The sequence below is a fragment of the Rutilus rutilus genome, assembly GCF_951802725.1.
Source record: "Rutilus rutilus genome assembly, chromosome: 4".
Classification (NCBI taxonomy): Eukaryota; Metazoa; Chordata; class Actinopteri; order Cypriniformes; family Leuciscidae; genus Rutilus; species Rutilus rutilus.
Window position 1 is genome coordinate 13,799,643 of NC_140212.1, and position 17,565 is coordinate 13,817,207.

Here is a 17,565-nt window from a genome sequence, read left to right on the forward strand (position 1 = left end):
CAAAAGGCTTTGGATAAAAGCATCTGCCAAATGCATAAATGTAAATGCAGAGAAGCTATCAGCTAATGCAGTGTTTGAAAGCGCTGACTGCAGATGAAAAAGTTTTTCTCTTTTCATAGAGAGCTCTCATATCTCTCTCTTTCAGACACATACCATTTCCTGTCCTTAATCTTAAATTCAACTTCTTTTCAAAGGAATCATTTTCATTTTGAACCTAAAAATGAAAGTTGTCATCCTTTACTCTTCCATATAATTCAGCTCAATGGGGATTCGGGCCGCTGAGCTCCAAAATAACAAAAGAAGCACCATAAAAGTATCAGAATTAGTAGAAATTTATAGTGAATAGTGGCTGAAATTGGGTCTTTTAGTAGTTCAGGCCAATTTTATGGTGCTTTTTTTTATTTTTTTTTATTAACTTTTCTTGTGGAAAAGAATGCCCAGAATATTCTTTAAAATATCTTCTTTTGTGTTCCACTGAGGAAATAAAGTAATACAGGTTTGAAACAATGACAGAGCTGTAATTTTTGGGTGATCTACCCCTTTAAACTCACCCCTCTCCTCTCATGTTTGAGGTTTTCACATCAGTATGAACAAAAGCAGCTTTGCACATTAATGTGTGTGTGCACGTACATGCGTGTCCTTTCTATCTTATCAGAACACACAAACATTCCCCTCTGCGGGGTCCTTTCAGAGATTGTGAAGGAGAAAGGGAGCGCAAGGTTGTTTGGGACACAAGTGAGATTTATTTGATGTCGAGTCGCCTTCACATACACACACACTCTTATATGGCAATACCAGAGGGCTTTGCTGGATTACTCTGGAGGGGGTCTTAAATTGAGCACTCTTGGGGGGAGGGTGCACTCTGGGATGTGTATGTGTGATAAATGTGGATACCATGTAACCTCATTTAGTAATGAAATCCATGGCACACACATGTATCACATACAGAATTCCAATGCTTTATTGGCATCTATAGTTCCATGAAGAATCTTTAACATCCATGGAATCTTTCTAGTTTCTTTCTAGTGGGAAAAGGTTCTTTAGATGTTTAAAATATTCTCCACATTAAGAAAAAATGTTTATTTTAAGAACTGTTCACTAAGAGGGTCTTTTGGCAAATGAAAAATGGTTCTTCTATGACATCGCAGCAAAAACTCTGAGTGAACTCATTACAATGCTCTCCAGTTCAGTGTCGTTGTGTAAGTCATTGCCTGATTTGTAGGATTGCCTGACCTGACCATACCATTACATTTGCAAACACAGCGTGAAGCCCAAGTATATCATTTTTGGAGCTTTACAACAACTGGTCACTATTTGTTGTCATTGTAAATTAAAATCCTGCAGGTTTGGATCTAGGAAGGATCAGTGAGGGAATGTTCTGAATGCATTGTTAGCTGATATTTTTGGAGCTGGAAGCCCCCTGTGAGAGCCCTAGGAGTCCCTGATGTCTGTACTCACCCTGGGTAGCAGGCGAATAGCCTGAAGAAGTCGCTGTCTGTGGCCAGAGTTTAAAATCCCGATCTCCAGCAAGTCCTGGTCCTCCACAACATTACTGCCCTGCAGTACAAAAAAAAACATTAGTTAAAAATCGAATAATTTGTACTACTATAAGGTTCACTGCAACATGTGTTGAAGTAGTAACAAACAAATATAATAATAATTGTTCATTATTAATTCATATTATTAATAATAATACTACACAACATTAATAATAATACTACACAACATGCCCTGCAGTAAAAAAAAAGTAATTTACTATAAAGGTGCACTGCAACAATAACATGTAGAAATAAAATAAAATAAAATAAAATAAAATAAAATAAAATAAAATAAAATAAAATAAAATAAAATAAAATAAAAAGATAAGTTAATAAAATAAAATTGTATTACGATAATAATAATTTGCTATTTATTGTGCACCGCAACAATGTGTTGGAGTAGTAACAAAAACAAATAAGCAAAGAAAACAAATAAATAAATACATAAATAATAAGTACTATTATTATTAATAATAATTAATAAAAATGGTATTATAGTTATTTATTATTAGGCAGATTTCATCTAGTTTACATGGACAGATAAATAAGGCATAAGCTGCAATTTTCTCTAATTAAAAAAATTGCCCTCTTCAGTTTGCACGAGAACGAACCCAATCAGGAGATCCATAAGGCCATCAAACAGTATTCAAATCAACAACCCCCAACTTGATGTGCACAGGTGCAAGAAACACATGCTGTCACACACACACGCGCACGCGCACACACACACACACACACACACACACACACACACACACACACACACACACACACACACACACACACACACACACACACACACACACACACACCTGCTGTTCATGCAGAGTTTCACCTTTAATGACCTTTCACTAACTCCAATCAGACCAATCAACCTCCTATCCAACAGGGCCAGAGATCTGAAAATACACACTATACCTAACAAACACACACACGGCTTCCCTATTATAGAATTAATAGTATCGCATTTCCACCATGTGATTTGCCCATCAACAGAACAGAAACAGGACAGACACACTCACACAGACACACAGACAGAGACACACACACACACTCACACAGAAATACAAGGTGTATGAAAACATGCAGGCTATGATGTGTCTGTATCACTTCACAAAGCTGATAACCTTGGTGATCAAACAACTCAAGTATAATGTATAGCTGCTGAAATCACCTCTGAGCACCAACATCTGCTCCATTCACAGCAATACAATCCAGACCAGAGTAATGGCACTCGGAGTAGATTTCGATTAATTGCAGGTGTCCCAAGACATTACTAATCAATCACAGCACAGACCTGCTGAAAGCTCACTGCATACTGTATACTCTCTGCCATTTACACAGCACAGTATGCATTATACAAAGATAAATGTTTGCAGAAGTATTATCCTTCATTGCTGTCCCATTACACGGCATGTTTAATTCAGCAAGCAGCATTAACTTATCATCTTGGATACATGTTCGATGCAAGCTTGTGTAAAATGTCTCAACTATTAGCAGTTTGATCAAACAATGGGTCAAAAAATGTGTTTAAAATTAGAGTTGATAATTCCAGTTTCTTTGCCATTCAAAGGTCTAGTTGAGTCCATAGCATTTTGGGAAACAGTATTTCATACAGTGTGTTCTGCAAACTGGAATTTGGAAACTGCACAGTATAGATACTATAGTACTAATTTCAGCATTTACTGTATGTGTAAAAGTAAAAATGCTGCCTAAATGTTACTGTTAAAGATTAATGTAATGTTTAACATCCTTAAACAACGCATTAAGCTGTTTAACTGTTCTGTGTGTTCATTTTTTCCTTCTTTTTAGAAAAGCTCTTAACACTGCCTTTAATTTATGAATGAAAGTTCAACATGAAATAAGAGTAATGAGTGAAAAACATATTTAAGGGAACTTTTTTATACAGTAGGAATTCAAAATTCGGCACAAGTAAAAGCATGATTAATTGTTCACCCTCATTACCCAACCTACTGTACACGACCTTCATTATGCTATGCAACACAAAAGGAGATATTATGAAGAAATGTTTTTGTCCATATAATGAAAGTGAATGGGAGCTAAAACAACATTGGACCACATAGACATTCATTGTATGAAAAAGACAAAATAATAATAATAATAATTCTGTTTCATAGAAAGTCATAAAGGCTGTTTTTGGATGGAATGCCCCTTTAAATGCCCAGAAATAGGAAATAGAAAACTGTGTACTACTGGCGTATGTGATGCTAAAATACACAGTAATACAACTTCATATTTACACATAATAAACTGCCACACCATTCTCATCAACCAGTCTGTCAATTACTCACACAGAACCACAGTGACATCCACCTAATGTCCTCTAAAAGATCTCCAGGCATCTACGATGAAATAAGGCCATGTTTGTTTTAATATCAAAATATATGATCACAAAATAACAATGTCATTGTGTGAATGTTCTAGCATCCAAACAGTGTGAAGGATACAACAGCACATAAAAGAAACATACACCATCTCAAACCCCTCAAAGTTCAGAGTAAGATAAATGACCAGCACAATGACGCTGAATTGTTCATCTCAAAACTCCCAGAGGTCCTGAAGCGAGGGACCACTATCATCTCTCCGCCACTTAACTCTCTCTCTCTCAGGAAATGCGGTTGCCTAGCTCTTTCAGACTGAGGGCACTGTTGAAATTTTACTTTTTAAAATGACACATTGGCTCCAAATAAATGTTTCAGGCCGGTGCTGTATTCACGGTCTTCCCTAATACCGAGGGAACACAGCGACTATGCACTGCAGTTCGTCCTTTATATCAACTTTATTTGAAGAAAAAGAAAAGCAATAACATTCAGAGAAACTTTACAAGCCAAGCACATCAGAGAGAAGCAGCAGACCTCCATCTAATATTAATTGTATCTGAAGGCCTTTCAGAAGCTCCGTCCTACAGAGACCAGAGGCAGAGAGAGTGTGCGTCTCCAGATGTCCCATTCATCCGGAGGAGATGCTTTAGCTAGACTAGAGGAATAAAATTACATGGTAATGAACTGCTGACTGGACAAAAACAATTGTATATTTTTTTATGTTAAAACACTTATCTCAGTTTAATGCGCAGAGATGACACTGGCTCAACCAATGACAGGAGTTTGGGGTGGGACTACCTGTCCCAAATGGCACACTTCATATGAACTTGCGGTCTTGAGGACTTACAATGTCCGCCGCGTGCGCGTGTCTGTTAAGTCCATGAGACTGTAGGGTGTCCCGTTCGTCATTTTAGGTTTCAAAAGGGTTCTACCCCACAGTCAAAACGGCAATACGTCACAAAAGTGTAGACTCGGAGGAAAATCAGGGTTAATCAAGGTTTCATTACATGTAAAACAGTTTCCACAGGATTGCAGGGTCAATACAATTTATGAATGTTTTTAAGTTTTTAAGCAAATTTTAATATTTAAGAAAAAAATATACATACACTACCATTCAAAAGTTTGAAGGTGATAAGATTATTTTTTTTTTTTTAAGTCTTTAATGCTAGGCTACATAAAAAAAGAATTAAAAAAAATACAGTAAAAGCAGCAATATTGTGAAATACTATTACAATTTAAAATAACTTATTCATATTTTCATATTTAAACATTTTATTTATTCCTTTGCTGCAAATTGAATTTCTCCAGTGTCACATGATCCTTCAGAAATCATTCTAATATTTGCTGTTCAAGAAACATTTCTTATTAATTTATCCTTGCTGGATCTATTAGTTTCTTAAAAAAAAAAAAAAAACGTACTGACCCCAAACTTTTGAACGGTAGCCTATACAGTATATTTGTATATAATATTTTACTTATTTCATAGTCTTAAAAATGTGCATTACAGCTCAATTCCAAGACATGTTCTACTTTATATAGAAAAATGCACAGCTGGCTACTGAAGGTTTAAAGCGCAATCATGTGTAACCTAAGACTTTAACGGAAATTATGCTCTTGAAGGATGTTTAATTGAATACATTCAATTAAACATCCTTCAAGAGCATAATTTCTGTTAAAGTGTGGCATTTTTCTCTCAATGTTTGCATCTGAACAAGTGAGGTTGTGCAGAAATCCCTTATATAGAGTTGTGTGGGCGTGTATTATGCTAATTACTTACTACAGGCACACATTGCTTCATTTTTAAAATAACTGGGATCCCTAACTATTACAATGAGAGCAATCTAATGCTACTGTATGCACCTGTTGTGAATCCGGCGGAACTTTTGCAGGAAAACCTTTTTGTATAAATGCACCTTGTACGCAATTATTCATCAATGAGAACCACTGTGAGCATGTTTATAAATGGAGTTTTGATAAGTTTTGACCTCCCAGATAAGGTCACGTTCAGTATGTTGTTTTGCTGTAGCAGGTAAAGCTGTCCATGCTGGCATTATGATGGTGCTGGCAACTCAACACTGGCTTTCAGGAGGTTTTTAACACCCTATTAAAAATGCTCTGCAGGGAAACGGCGTAATCCATTTCCTTGACAACCGTTAGGAAGGAAACGCATATTTTTTTTTTTTTACATTTCTATAGCTAAAATACTCTGTACTCTATTCCTTTCCTTTCTTTCTGTTGCCTCGGCAACTACAGGAATGGATGCAGGTCAGAGCTGGGGGAGGGTAATCAGCATGAGCAACTAAACACTCGCAAAAAGACTCATTACACACAAACATATGCACGAGCATCCGATTCAGTCACACAATGTATAGGATTTAGTCACAGCTCCATTACACATCAGCTCAGTGCAGTATTTGGACTACCGTTCCTATGAGTCTGTGGCTCACCTGGGAACGTCGCCTGTATTAGTAACAATCTCACTGCTATCTGCACCATGACAGCCATTTAGTACAGAGACCTTCTTCTGAAAAGCAACAGATCCCTTTGGCAAATCAGTAGTACAGTAGTTGTGAAATTGTTTTCTTATAGAGCCACAGTCTGACTTAAATCAGAAATCTTAAAGTATAGAGCCATCAGCAACAGAACAAAACAGATTACAGTGACTTCATCTGCTCAAAGACATCATTCTAGAAGCATGCAAGGTGAACTGAGTGATCTTAAAACTATCTGAATAATAGTTATTAAAGTCCACATTTGTTCTAATGGTCTGGAGACTGTACACTAAAACCATTCCCTTAATCAGTATTTGTATCTTAGACTTAATTAAAAATATAGTCTCTGAAAGTGTTATTTTCCCCTCTGGCAAATAGTTTTTTTCCCCAAGCAAATTTTGTTAGATTTATGCTAAGGGACTAGGAAAACAATTTGCCAATGAATAGAGTATGATAATTCAGGGTATCTTTTCTGAAAACAAGCCTTAATATTAATAATAAATAATGCAAGTAAATTTATGTTGGTTTAAACATATTTACACATTTGTACTATAAACCAAGACAAAAATATTCTGTTTAAGAACATTATATTTTGCAGTGTAGTGATTGTTTTACACCAACCACTGTGTGTGCAAAATAAACATTAATTAAGTGTTTGGGAAAATTAGTTAATGGGTCACTCATTATGACTTTCATTTCATCAAAACATCAGGGAAAAAAACAGCAAAACTGACTGACAACAGGGACTTTTTGGAACAATCATACCAGTTGACCAGCTAAAGCAATTAAATACATTATTCAGATCCATCATAGACAAGAACCAACAAGCCCACTAGGGGTGACCCCAAATGGTCGAAGATTCGATGCTTCGATTGGAGGAGCCTGATTCGACTACCGATCTCACGGTCGAATCTTCGCAGAGGTGTTATGAAACGAGGATCATGCCACTTTGGCTATATGAGGGCGCTCAATGTCTGATTTCACATAGAACTACCGGTTTTCTGTCAACACGTTAATATTCAGCCTGTTATGATAATGCTGTATATAAAAATGTGCAAAGAAAGAAGCTTTTAATAAATATTTTTTTACGTGCGTGAATAAATCAGGTGAAAGTTTCACTTTCAATCCGTGACCGACAGAGGAGCGTCTTGGCGGCAAGGATTTAAATCTTTAACAATGTCTGGGATAAGAAAATCTAAAGTGTGAATGTACACTATCAGAAAGGATATTCTCCAAGGCTGGATTTAGCATCAGGAAAACCATGATCGCACTTCTGCCGGCCAACGTTAACAAGTTGGTTTTCCACGGGACATTCTAAAATGCTTAACGTGAAAAAAGCTTTTAAAAGGCACTTTAACGTGGCTTAATGCATGTACACAGTACACACTTTATTAAGAAACCATACTATGTGCAGATAAGCAGATAAACCCAGAATATGAACGCAATGCGTTCCTCCTATAGTAAAGCGTTTTCTTTACATAATTTGATATTTTAATTTAACTATTTTAGGAGATCAAGTCGTTAAACGTTTTTCACGTTAAGTGTTTTAGAATGTATTTTATCCGCACGCACAAAAGACTCCAACGGACACAGACAGAGTGAAAGACTGGATTTCAGCCGGTTCTAATTAGATTTTTGGAGGCTGTGAACATTTTTAAAAAGACTGTCACTCCAGTTTAGCATTTATTGTTGTTTCCGCAGTTAAAAAGACAAAGTTGAAAATTCTGGCTACTATCGTTATTTTAATAATTTCTTTTTTTTTTTTTTATCTGTCAGGGTTATCTAATCTAACTATTTGTGGCTTGTGTTTTGAATATGTTCCCCTGCACTACAGGCATTTTGCACACATTTGCTCCTCATCTTGTGACTTGATTCTGATTTATTTCGTTTTGTATTTTCATTTATTAGAAAGGTATATTCTGTTCTAATTTAATTTAGTAAATTAATTGTTTATTTTTTCGGTGCATCGATGTTGTGCTGTACTTAGAGCCTGCTCGCACAGGTAATTTAGCCGATTTAATTTGATTTGCATGTGAAATGCAAATCCTGTCTGCAGTGTGGCCTTTCTGGAGTTATGTTATTTCTTAGTTTTATTGATCCAAAATGTTTTTATACATTTTCTTCTATATCTTTGTGTGATTTTCTGTACATCGCGGCTTTGAAATGTTAAAGCCCCGCCCCCATACACATGATTCGACTATTAGTCAACTATAGGCAAGACTTGACGATTCTGATTCGACTATGAAAATCCATAGTCGGGGACACACCCCTAAAGCCCACAGACCAGCACTAACCAGCATATAGACCCGGTTTCACAGACAGGGCTTAGATTAAGCCAGGATTAGGCCTTAGTTCAATAAGGGCATTCAAGTAGTTTTTTTATAAACGTGTCTTAAAAAAAAGAAAAAAAAAACATTACTGGTGTGCATCTTCAGACAAAACAATGGCACTGGCATATTTTAAGGTACGTCAGTGCAAGTTGATTTCAGTTAAAACAGCTCAAACATTTATTTTAGTCTGAGACTAGCTTAAACCTTGTCTGTAAAACCAGGGATTAGTTCATTAGTTTAAGCCTAGTATGATTTTTGCAAGTGGACCATTCTGCCATCTGTGCTACATTTAAACCAAAAGTGTGATCTCTCTCTGTAGAAGAATTTACTGGTAATCATAAATGTGTAGGCAGTATTGATCGACTCTTCCAGGAAACAACATCTTCCAACTTGCCCTTTCATCTCTACAGGTGCTCCTGAACAATCATGATTGCTTTAACACTTTCTCCTCCAAACACACACCAGGCAAACACATTCATGCATCTGAACACGCCCACGGTGGACATGTTTTCTGCATTGTCAGAGGAGTGACGTTGACCACGTGTTGGAATGCAATGTCTCAATGAGTTAACATGCAGCACTGGATTAACAACAAAAGGCCCATTTCCCAGATAATACATACAACATTAAGGTATTATGTTAAAGTTGTCTCATTTCTAATAATAATTATTTTTTGTTTAATTTATATTTTCCTATAATATGGCTTTTTACTGAACACCTACTTGCTAAAACTTCTACAATCATCTAAACTAAACATGTTAGGTCACATACTAAATCCCTTTGCTTTCCAAAGTTCCCAAAGTACTGATATGAGAGTACAGACAGGAAACATACAGGCCAGGCAATACATTCACATGATAAATGTCACCAAATCCAAGCATATACTAAAGCCTTCATAAACTTTAAGGTCTACAGAATCAATGCTGAGCATTTTCCAACAATCATGTAACAGGAGACCAACAAATTAAGACACTGAGGACTCAAGTACAGAACATCTGACACAATCACAAAACAGCTTACCTGAGAACAAACAGAGAACAACAAACATTCAAGTACACATGCAAACCCACACCACCCACAAGATGCAACTGATGACTAATGAAAAAAGGCACTCTTAGAACTGGCCGTAGGCAAAGACAGAGATGGAAGTGTGAAGGAGACACTCACCATAAACTGAACGTTGTCGAAGCCATTAGACAGCAGGTGGTTTTCGTACTGCACCAGACCGATGTTGTCCAGCCACTGTCCTACGGACTGGACGGGGCAGCGGGGGCCTATCAAGGGGTGCAGAGGGAGGCGTTTGAGAAGTGAGTAGCCATCCACCCGGTAGCAGCGACAGTCCGGCTGCGAGAGCTGGCACTGCCACATCATGTTCCGCGCAATGTGACTGTCAAACGAACCCGCCATGCTCAACAAGCGACGGAGAGCGCGAGTGCAATCAGGAGAGACGGAGAGAGCGAGAAAAAGGAGGTAGAAAAGTGATTTCAAGGAAAGTAATGCTTAGAACAGTAGAGAAAGGGAAGAGAACAGAAAGAGAGAGCAAAGTAGAAGAGGGTCCTCTCAGGAGAGTGAGCGTTAGGGTCCGTGCTGGTGGAGAAGTACGCCGGCGTTGGAGGTAGGCATGCTGAAGGCTCCAAATTACATCCACAAGAGAGGTGAGAGATGCGCGATCACCAACCACCGCTTTAGCCGCTGTGCTGCTCAACCTGTGTCTCAGTGTGTGGAGAGTGCAGGCATGTGCATGTGTGCATTTGCGCGTGCGGGAGGGAGCGAGCGTGTGTGTGTGTGAAAGAGGATAGGAATGACAGCGTGCAGCTTGCTTGGTAGAATTCTGTTTCTCCAGCACTCCCACACTCATTTGTATGCCTCTGCATCCTGTGCCACTGTGCTCTCTCTCTCTCTCTCTCTCTCTCCCTCCCTCTTGGTCTCTCTTTCTCCCTCCCTTCTTTCCACTAGCTGTACCTCATATTGCCGATAATAGCCATCAGATCAACCCCAGCCTCTTTGTCTGAGTGCAGAAGCTGCTGTTGCTCCCTCCCACACGCACACACACACATACATACACATACACTCTGTGGGCGTCTGTGAGCATTGGTGGAATGGAAACACAAACAGGCTTTCTGAGGACAAAAAAAAAAAAAAACGAGGGACCACTGCAGAGGAGAGGCAAGACAAAAGTCTAGGAGAGGCAAGGAGAGGAGACGAGACAAGAGGAGAGGCGATGACGGAAAAGGTGAAAGTAGAGCAGATGAGAGGAGAAAACAGGAGTTGGGAGGAAAGTAAAGGTGAGAAGAAAGATGAAAGGCAACAACAGAGGTTGCAAAAAGAGAAATAAAAAGAGAGGAGGAGAAGAAAGGGAGGAGAGGGGAGGTAAAGTGGATGCCGTGAAAGAAAAGGTGAGGAGACAAGAGGAAGAGCGAAATTTAAGGAGACAAATAGAAGAGGAGGTGAAAGAAGAAAAGAAGAGGAGAGTGGACAGGAGAGGGGAGATGTGCGAGAACAGGAGAGGAGGTGGGAGGAAGGGAGAGACAAAATGAGAGAAGGTGAAAGGAGAGAAGGCAAGAGGAGAGGACAGGAAAAATGAGAGATGAAGGAGGGGAGGAGAGGAGAGGAGAGGAGAGGAGAGGAGAGGAGAGGAGAGGAGAGGAGAGGAGAGGAGAGGAGAGGAGAGGAGAGGAGAGGAGAGGAGAGGATGACAGGGGTGGAGACAAGGGGAGAGGCAAATACAGAGGAAAGAGGAGGTGGGAGAAGATGCAAAAGGAAAGGAGGCAAAAATAAGGGGTGAGACAAGAATTTGAATGAGAAGAGGCAACAGGAGGTGAGGGGAGAAGACAGGAGGCAAGAGTATAGGCACAAAGAGAGGATGAGAGAGGACAGAAGGTGAAAGGAGAGGCAAAAAGAGGAGGGAATATAAAAAAAGTGTTGAAAGGAGAGGAGAGAAATACAGGAAAGGAGACAAGAAGAGATGCAAAAAGAGAAGGGAAAGGAGGAGAGACTAGAGGTGAAAGGAGGTGAAAGGAGGCAAAAGTTGAGAGAAAAGAATGAGAGGAGGCAAAAGGAGACAAGAGGAGAACCAAAAGGAGAGGAAAGAGGAAAGGAGTAGAAGAGAGTAGGCAAAGGGAAAGAATACAAAAGGAGAGGAGGTGAGACAATAGAATTAAAGGGGCAACAAAAGGTGAGAGGAGAAGACAGGAAGCAAATGGACAGGCACAAAGAGAGGATGAGAGAGGACTGAATGTGAAAGGAGAGGCAAAAGAGATGGGGAAAACAGGAGAGGAGGTGAAAGGAAAAGAGAGAATGAGAGGAAAGGAAACAAGAGAAGAGGCAAAAGGAGAGGAAATAAGAGGTGAGAGAAGTCTAAAGGAAGCAAAAGGTAAGAGGAGAGAATGAGAGGGGGCAACAGGAAACAAGTGGAGAGAGGAAAGGAGGTGAGAGGAGAAGAGAGGAGGCAAAAGGAAAGAGGAAGAGAGGACAAAAGGTAAAAGTGGGGTTAAAAGAAAGCAGGGGATGGGGAGACCAGGGAAAGGGCAAAAAGAGAGGATGTGAGATGAGAGAATGGACAGCGGAGAGAGGACAGGAAGTGAAAGGGGAAGAGATGAAGTAAGAGGAGAGGCAAGTTAATTGTTAATTTCCTCATTATTAACTTTAATGGTTTTCATTTTCGTCGCTGTGAGAATCTCAGGAGCGTGATTCTCCAGAGAAGAGATGTTCCTTTCCCTCTCAAAAAACTAAACCGTCCCAAGATCAGCGCTTAGAGGTCTAAACTGTCCATCCACTTCTTGTCCCCCTGCTCTCATTATGACTACAGGAAGAGCACAGTGATGAGAGGAGAGCGCACAGTAACCATGGTTACATCTCAAAAAGCTCCCTGTCTATGAGCAGGTCTTTGACACTACTGAAGGAAACCCTCCTGTCTCACAGTGCTGCACACTTCACAGCCGTTAGTTGGTATTCTTACCATGAGCTCCCTATAGTTATGGATATATGTTAAATGTACTGAGATGACTCACTATTATGCATCAACATCACACACAAACATAGACACACAAACCTGAGTGATTCTCCGTAATCCCGTCCAACTCTGTGCCAATTCCAGCACCTATGGAGCTCATAATCTTGTCAATCTGTGGAGAGGAAGAGTGAGAGAGATAAACTGTGTTTGCATAACGGCATGCTCTCATCGCTATTTTTATATCTTTATTCCATGGCATTTCCCCACAGACTTCTCCTCGTTGCTCTTTTCCTACAAGCTCACTTTTTCGTTTTTTCTTCTTAAATGCCAGTAATTGTGCTCCAAAACCACTTAATTGTTGGCTAAAAGCAGGGGGAGAAATGGGAATTTTGGGAAGGCAATTTATCACAATCAGCTTCGTTTGAGAATATGTCAGTTTCGGAGAGAGAGCAGGGAGAGCGTTTTTTGATGAATGTCTCCTCATTAAAATGACATTGATGTTCGGAGTGAAGAAAGTGTCGTTTCACAAAGCTGAACACCTGCCTTCAAAGAACAGCCCTCGCTGTGTCCCAGCAGACCGTGTTTTTACTCCAAAGAGAAAGCGGCTCGGAAGCCGCAGACGAACGGATGCAGAACTCTCCTCTTTGATCAGTTATTTCTAATGTATGTTCTCCTTTGAAGACCTGACATCTGGGTGAGGATGGGGAGGAAAATGCTCTAATGCATTAAATCTATTGACTATGGAGTTTTACTCATCTTATGAAGCAGGAAGCCCCCTGTATCTAAATATAATCACTGACCTGAAAGAGAATTGACTCTAAAGAAGAATTCACACAATATTGGAGGCTGAGACTATTTTTATCATGTGCACTTTGTTTATTTTGATCTTTGATAAAATGTTGCATAGGGTAATTTCTGTCAAAGATGATCGGGTCATATTTTTGTCATTATTGTAAGCACATTCCCACAAAATCTCTCATTACTGTAAAAAAATAAAATAATGTAATAAGAAAAAAAATTCAAATAGCAAAGTATTTAAACATAATAATGAGAACTTGAGGGTTAAATGTGCTTAACTAACTGTCATGAAAATAAATAAATGAAAATCAAATTAATCTTTGTGCAAACAACACCTTATTTATTATTTTAATTATAGACATGTTTTTGATTTGACTTATCAGTTCACTCAGTATAATTAGGATGTCATTATTCAAAGGCACTTCCTCCATTAATTGACTGACTGCTTGACTTTTTATGTGCTACATTACCCTGAATAAAAGCTGCCCTAGAAGAAAACAGATCACTGTCAGTGCAAAACAGAAGCGCAAACGTGTCCCAGGCCTATCATTATGCAAACTTTATATATTAAAGAAACACATTAAAAATCATTTAGCTGCCATGACAACATTGGTGAATAATTTAGGCTTTCTGGCGAAAGGGCATGATTTTTGCATCACACATCCAAAACATACGCCGAGCACCGAAAGAAAACCTTTCAAGCCAGTCAGCTTGGTTACTTCAAGCTAAGTGAATTAATTAAGTGGAAATGATTCTGCAATTAGCTGGTAATTAAAACGTTATTACCTCTTCCCACTCTGCCGTAAAGGAGGGGGTTCTCTCCAGTCTGTTGGGGCTGCTTTTACCAGGACTGCTCTGCCCTCTGGAACCCCACTGCTCCTCCTCGATGGGAGACACGGCCACCAGGTTGGAGTCTGATTTGGAGAAATTTCTGGACAGCTGAAGGTCCAAAACGTTTTTTGGCATGGACCTCATCCTCCCAAGTGTGCAGGCTCTTTCTTCGTAGCTGGTATTGCCGCTTGCTGGGCTATTTCCGCCCCTGCTGTTGCTCCGGGCCTCCCCGTTCCTCGCATGCACCCCCGTGGTCTTGTCACCCAGTTCACCGAGCGGTAACGTCCCCTGGTTGACCCGTGTGTGAAAAATCGTCCTGTAGACTATCTGCGGTTTGGCTTCTCTTTGGGTCTTAAGGGCAGACGCCTCGCTGCCAGTGCGAGGGAACGGAGGCGAGTACTCGGGCGCTCTGAGAAAATTCCCGTGCCGGACCGGGGGCTCAGGAACGCTGAACTTTCGCACTTTGCCGTAGAGTTGGTAGGGGTTATCAGGGGATTCGCAGGCAGGAGATGAGCCGTGGAGGAGGCCGGCAAACTGCTCGGGAACGTGGCTGTTTCTCCGGTCGTCTCGCTCTATGCACTCTTTCTGGTGTACTGCCTCGTCTGCAGGAAAAAAAATATTTTAAAAAAATCAGTAAAATCAGATTCTCAAGGCTTCATTCCTTCTCTCTCCCGTTCAAGCTTTTCTTTTACACATAAAACACAAACACACATCAATACCAGTATAAACAAATCATTTAAAACGTAACAAACCTAGAAGGAACAATGTCGCTTTGAGTGCCTGGACAGTGTCCCCCCCTAAAAAGATACAAATGTGTCCTCACTCTGAAATACAAGCACCCAGGCAGATGCTGGATATGAAATTGTGTTGTGTCTGTGTATATATGTCATTCGGTCGACTAGCTGTTGAGACTAGAACCAAATGAGTGCCTGAGGCTGGGGGCAAACCAATCAGTTCATTGGAGTGAGAGCGACCCTGTTCTTGTCCTCCTCTTGTCCCCTACGGCCCACAGAGGACTGTCTCCTGCACTGTCCCATGTAAAGAAGCCCAGGACTCCTTCACTAAAAAGCTCTTAAAAGCTGTCCTCAGGCAGCATGTGATCTGTAGTGTAAATGAGGATCTCAGTTCATGGAGGTCACCGGGTTTATTCAGTTCTTGATAAATATGAGCGGTGTATATATTTATTTTTAGGACTCTTATGTTTAAATTCATCAAGATGTAGGTGTTCTTCATGTTTCTCTGTTTATTCTGTACAGTCATGAGCGTTGGAGGTTTTAGAGGTTGTTTTTGCTTGCTAAAATGTAAACAAATATTAATAATATCTAGATTTTAATATCTTTTCAGAATAAAACAATGTTGCTTGCAGAAAACATGAATGTTGCTTGCAAGTTGAAAAGTCACCAACTCGATGCAAGGGGTTTTTCGGGTGGATTCTTACATGTTCAAGTAAATAAAATCATATTATACTGTATATATAGCTATAAAATGAATTTTCAAAGTTTTTATAAAATATCTAATAAAAATAATAGCACACCTCTCCTTAATAAGCTCCATGACTTGAGGTATCACTCTTGTCTGTAGCACAAAATGTGTGAGACATTTTAATGCACCTGAATTCAACATCTTCAAGTCTTAACCTTTAAGTATGAGCAATAGTAATAGGTCATGCTTATTAGGAAAACTAACTAGGTCACTGTGAAATCTGCATACTTTTTTTATCACATTTTCTGTGCTGACAGTCTAGTTTTGAAAAATGGTGTATTGTTTATTTTATTTTTCAAATTGGTATTCAAAAGTATTTTCAAATTAACCAAAATTTCATAAAATTAACATGCAAGGGGCGGGGGTGTGTAGAATTGTATGAATGGAAAGATTTCAAGTTTTCTGCAGATGAAAACTACACACAAACCTAACCATAACTGTAATTATAATAAATGCAAGTGAAATCGGTCAAATAAACAGACATTTAGTATGCTCAACCAAGCCATTGCATTCACACACAGAACACACACACACACACACACACATATTGGTACATCCTGCTTTGATCCTGTCCAGACAGTCACATGAGTTTCCCTTTTATCTCATAATGCAGAATAATCAACTGAACGGAACGCTGTGCTACAGGCCAAAATAACCACCGGAATAGAGGAATCTGAAAGGAACACAGAGAAAGATGCTATTTTTATTTAGCATCAAAAATGTGTCGATCTTGCATAAAGCTCACAGCACAAATAAACAAGCCTAAATGGAGAACGAGCAAATTCAGCTTTGATGAATAACTAAAACGCCTCTCAAAAGCATTTCTGGTCTCGTCCCATCACATCCCAACCTCACAAGTCCTCAAAACAGGCTCTGAATGAGTGTTTTTTTAACCTCATTAAAATGTGCCTATAAAGCAGCACAGTAATGGCATGTAATATAAATCACAGGACTGCATTTGCATGTACTGCACCACCTCTACATGTTGGATCTCATATCTGGAATCTAAAGTGAAAAGGCAGCGCCCCGTGTGATAAATACGGGTGTGGACGGCGGAAGACACGCACCGCTTAAAAGGTTTTTGATGCGTATGCTGGATTGGACTCCAGCAGACAGATTTAGTGAATGCGGAGAGACATGACGCTAAACAGGATATCAGTATCTATAACACTCCGAGGGAGACATCAGAGCTCAACGCTCCCCCGTCCCGTCCTTTCCCGGCGTCGGTGCTGTGTTCCAGCTCGTGTAAACAGAATTTTCAACAGATAAAGATCAAATTACACTCCTGCAGGCTGAGGGAGAGCAAAACAGGTGGAGACAACAAGAGAATGAGTAAATCTTGCACACAAACAAAATTTGTTTAAAGGGATAGTTCACCATCATGTTGTTCCTAACTTTTATGACCATTTTTATGATGCTTTTGCATCATTTTTATAATAGCATGGAAAAGAGTAACAAGTTCATTGTTCTAAATGTCTCCTTTTGTGTTTCATGGAAGAAAGAAAGTCATGCTACAGGTATGAAGCGACATGAGGGTGAGTTATGATCGAATTTTTGGCTGTAATATTTCGCTTTTGACCCTGAAGAGAGAGGATAATGTTGTACAAAAGGGTCTGTGTCAGTTTTGATCATCTAGACGAAAGGATCGCAAGTTAAATGCCATGATGAGTTCATCCATTGAGAGACAGAAACAGCATGAACTATCACAACAGTAGTAAAGGTCACTGCCATCTCAGACAAAACAGCAGTCGGCATACAAAACACAGAGGCCTTGACCGTCATCTGCGAGAAGCCAAATAC

The 17,565-nt window shown here is 39.6% G+C and overlaps 1 protein-coding gene across 8 annotated transcripts in view; it reads right to left on the minus strand.

The window, feature by feature from the left end:
- anks1b (ankyrin repeat and sterile alpha motif domain containing 1B) overlaps positions 1 to 17,565 on the minus strand; it is a 173,372-nt gene that overhangs the window by 38,599 nt on the left and 117,208 nt on the right. For all 8 annotated transcript variants that reach the window (XM_084407345.1, XM_084407339.1, XM_084407344.1 and 5 more), the window contains 4 exons: positions 14,239 to 14,885; positions 12,754 to 12,826; positions 9,870 to 9,976; positions 1,459 to 1,557 (listed from right to left, as the gene is read on the minus strand). In XM_084407345.1, coding sequence (XP_084263471.1) covers positions 1,459 to 1,557; positions 9,870 to 9,976; positions 12,754 to 12,826; positions 14,239 to 14,885 — 926 coding nt within the window. The remainder of the gene's footprint in view (positions 1 to 1,458; positions 1,558 to 9,869; positions 9,977 to 12,753; positions 12,827 to 14,238; positions 14,886 to 17,565) is intronic.